Here is a 2,421-nt window from a genome sequence, read left to right on the forward strand (position 1 = left end):
ATTCGGTCATCATTCAGGATGTCCAAGGATTTTTTATTGACATTTGCAATTTTGTGATGCAACATGATCGAGCCTTCGAGCAGAGGAGGAATGGCGCCAGTTTGCTTGGACATAGCACTGAGGACTGGCTAGATATTGGGATCAGAAGAACCTTTGTACATCATGACTGCTTGTGTGATCAAGCACAACATGATCGTTGAGAATGACCGTGATTTTTTTGGATTAGACCTTCTATGACCTCATGGAAAGACACCTTCGGCTGAGTAGAAGGGAAGATCAAATCAAGCGCTTCATTATGGTGTACCATGACATCAGAGAGTCCGATACGCACGATGATCTTCAAAAAGATATCATGGAGGAGTGGTGGCATGGTATGGGGAGCAAGCCTCCTAATTTCATCTCAATGTTTGTTGTATTGCGCATGAACTATGTTATATTGTTTGCTGAGCCTTGTTGTATTTGTGTTGCATTTCATGTTGTGGATTTCATGAATTATGTAATAATTTGATGTTGTGAATTGATGAAATTGTTGTTATATTTGTTTAAGTATTAAATTTGAGATGATTTTGCTTCACATATGTTTTAAGTTGTTGCGCTGCTGGCCTTTTCTACATCATTCATTGGAGGCCCTATTTTACACCATCTGTTGGAGTTGAACATTTCTGATAATTTTAAAAAAGCATTTTGGTGATGTAAATTTACTTGAATCATTTTTTGATGATGTATTTTACATGATGTATTGGAGATGCTCTTAAAGGCAACATTTATTGTAAAAAAACATGTACCATATATTTGCTGGAGATGAAACAACACAGGCACACATACAGAGAGCAAATGTTTCTTTTCCACGACAAACCACAGATGTTTTACTTTTTCATTGAGAAAGAGGACACCAACAGCATGCACACACTCATACATTATTGATTATTGAATGACAATGCCAAGCAAGCCAAACATTGATGCCGATGAATTGGCTTACAAAAAGGAAAATAAGAACCCCAAGATGATGCACATTGGATATGCCTCGTGACGGTATAGAATGCCTTCACAGTTCCCTCGGGGCTACCAGGAGATATGTGTAGGAATACACGATTGATTACTGTGGCATGGAGATGCCGAAGTCAAATCCGGTGCCTTGCAGCGCCTGTTCGACGATTGCATCGAGCCTTGCCGCCATCTCTGGCGTCATGTGGTTGATCCAGTCACCGGCCACCCCCTTCCTGAAGAAGGAATCGTTCATCATGGGTTCGTCATTAATCCGGTTGCCGCTCTGGTTCACCTCCAGCTTCTTTAGCTTGCCAAGGCTGCACAACTCCAAGATGGCCTCTAGGACGCCGGCCTTCTCCTCCGCCTCGGAGAATGCGCACCCCAAAAACTCCGCCAGCCTCCTAAGATTGCATTGCGGGTCTCGTAGCATCTCCTCGTACCTGAGGAACAACACCTTGTGGGGCCTTCTCCGGCTCTCCTCCCAATGCTCGAGGGCGTGGCGCCAATAAGGGCCCGCACCTGTGCGGCCCTCGCAAAACAAATCGAAGACCTCCTCGAACTGGACCTGCTCGGGGTTTGGGAGGTAGGTGCGCATGAACCACCACCACGAGACGACCACGTCCTTGGGATCCCGACAGATGTATACGATCCGGCACCCGCAATCATCATCATTGATGCGCTCCGGCAACAAGGACAATGGGAAGTGGGAGCCGAAGATACGCGGGGAAGGGTACGCCTCGATGATGCCCCGCACAACATCGACCGGTTGCCGATAGATTGCGTGGATGAATTTGACGCAGCCATGCGGGTTTTGGTGGAGCAGAGGGTGCTCCCGGCTGGATGGCGGGTGGACGTGCCGGTGCACAGTGGCGAAGGCTAGAGATTTAAGCCATGTGGTGCCAGACTTGGGGCAGCTCACGAGGAAGATGTCCGTTGGCTTGGGCTCGAAGTGATCGCGGACTGCCGCCAGGGCCGACAGGTGCCACTCGGGGAACCAGTACCCACGGTACTGTCGCCTCTGCATGTCGGCGGGCGGCGGCACTAGCCGCTTCTCGACGGGCAGCGACGGGATGAGCTCGGTGAGGTTGTCGGCATCGTTCCTCGCCGTCAGCGCGTCACCGAGGCAACTAGGCTGGAGTTTTTGCTCCGCTACACGGGCCATCTCGTGCCTATTACAAACCTCGTAGGAGTAAGTGCAAGTCTGATGAGCAAGCGCCAAGGAGCAAGCTGCACATAAATACTCAGTTGAAGGCGGACAGTTGCGGAGTCACTTTCATTCATGGTTGTTGGGACAAACTACAAAGTGAAGGCATCTCTCTTTCTCGTGTTGGGCGTGGGAATTTTCTATCACTCCCTCCGTCCCACTAACAAGTGGTTGCCGCGTCCGCGTCCATATCCACCGGACACCGGGGCGCTGTGCTGGGATCTGGCCAC

The 2,421-nt window shown here is 49.4% G+C and overlaps 1 protein-coding gene across 1 annotated transcript; it reads right to left on the bottom strand.

Annotated features, from left to right (window-relative positions):
- Positions 1 to 835: 835 nt before the first annotated feature.
- Positions 836 to 2,181, bottom strand: LOC119283996 (cytosolic sulfotransferase 13-like). Its single transcript, XM_037563317.1, has one exon. The coding sequence runs from the start codon at positions 2,147 to 2,149 to the stop codon at positions 1,097 to 1,099; it is 1,053 nt and encodes a 350-aa protein (XP_037419214.1). The 5' UTR covers positions 2,150 to 2,181; the 3' UTR covers positions 836 to 1,096.
- Between the last annotated feature and the right edge of the window lie 240 nt (positions 2,182 to 2,421).

The sequence above is a fragment of the Triticum dicoccoides genome, chromosome 1A (assembly GCF_002162155.2).
Source record: "Triticum dicoccoides isolate Atlit2015 ecotype Zavitan chromosome 1A, WEW_v2.0, whole genome shotgun sequence".
Taxonomy (NCBI): domain Eukaryota; kingdom Viridiplantae; phylum Streptophyta; class Magnoliopsida; order Poales; family Poaceae; genus Triticum; species Triticum dicoccoides.

What these genes read in the sequence shown, in the direction of transcription:
- LOC119283996 (XM_037563317.1), bottom strand. Translation starts at nt 2,149, where the DNA reads ATGGCCCGTGTAGCGGAGCAAAAACTCCAGCCTAGTTGCCTCGGTGAC.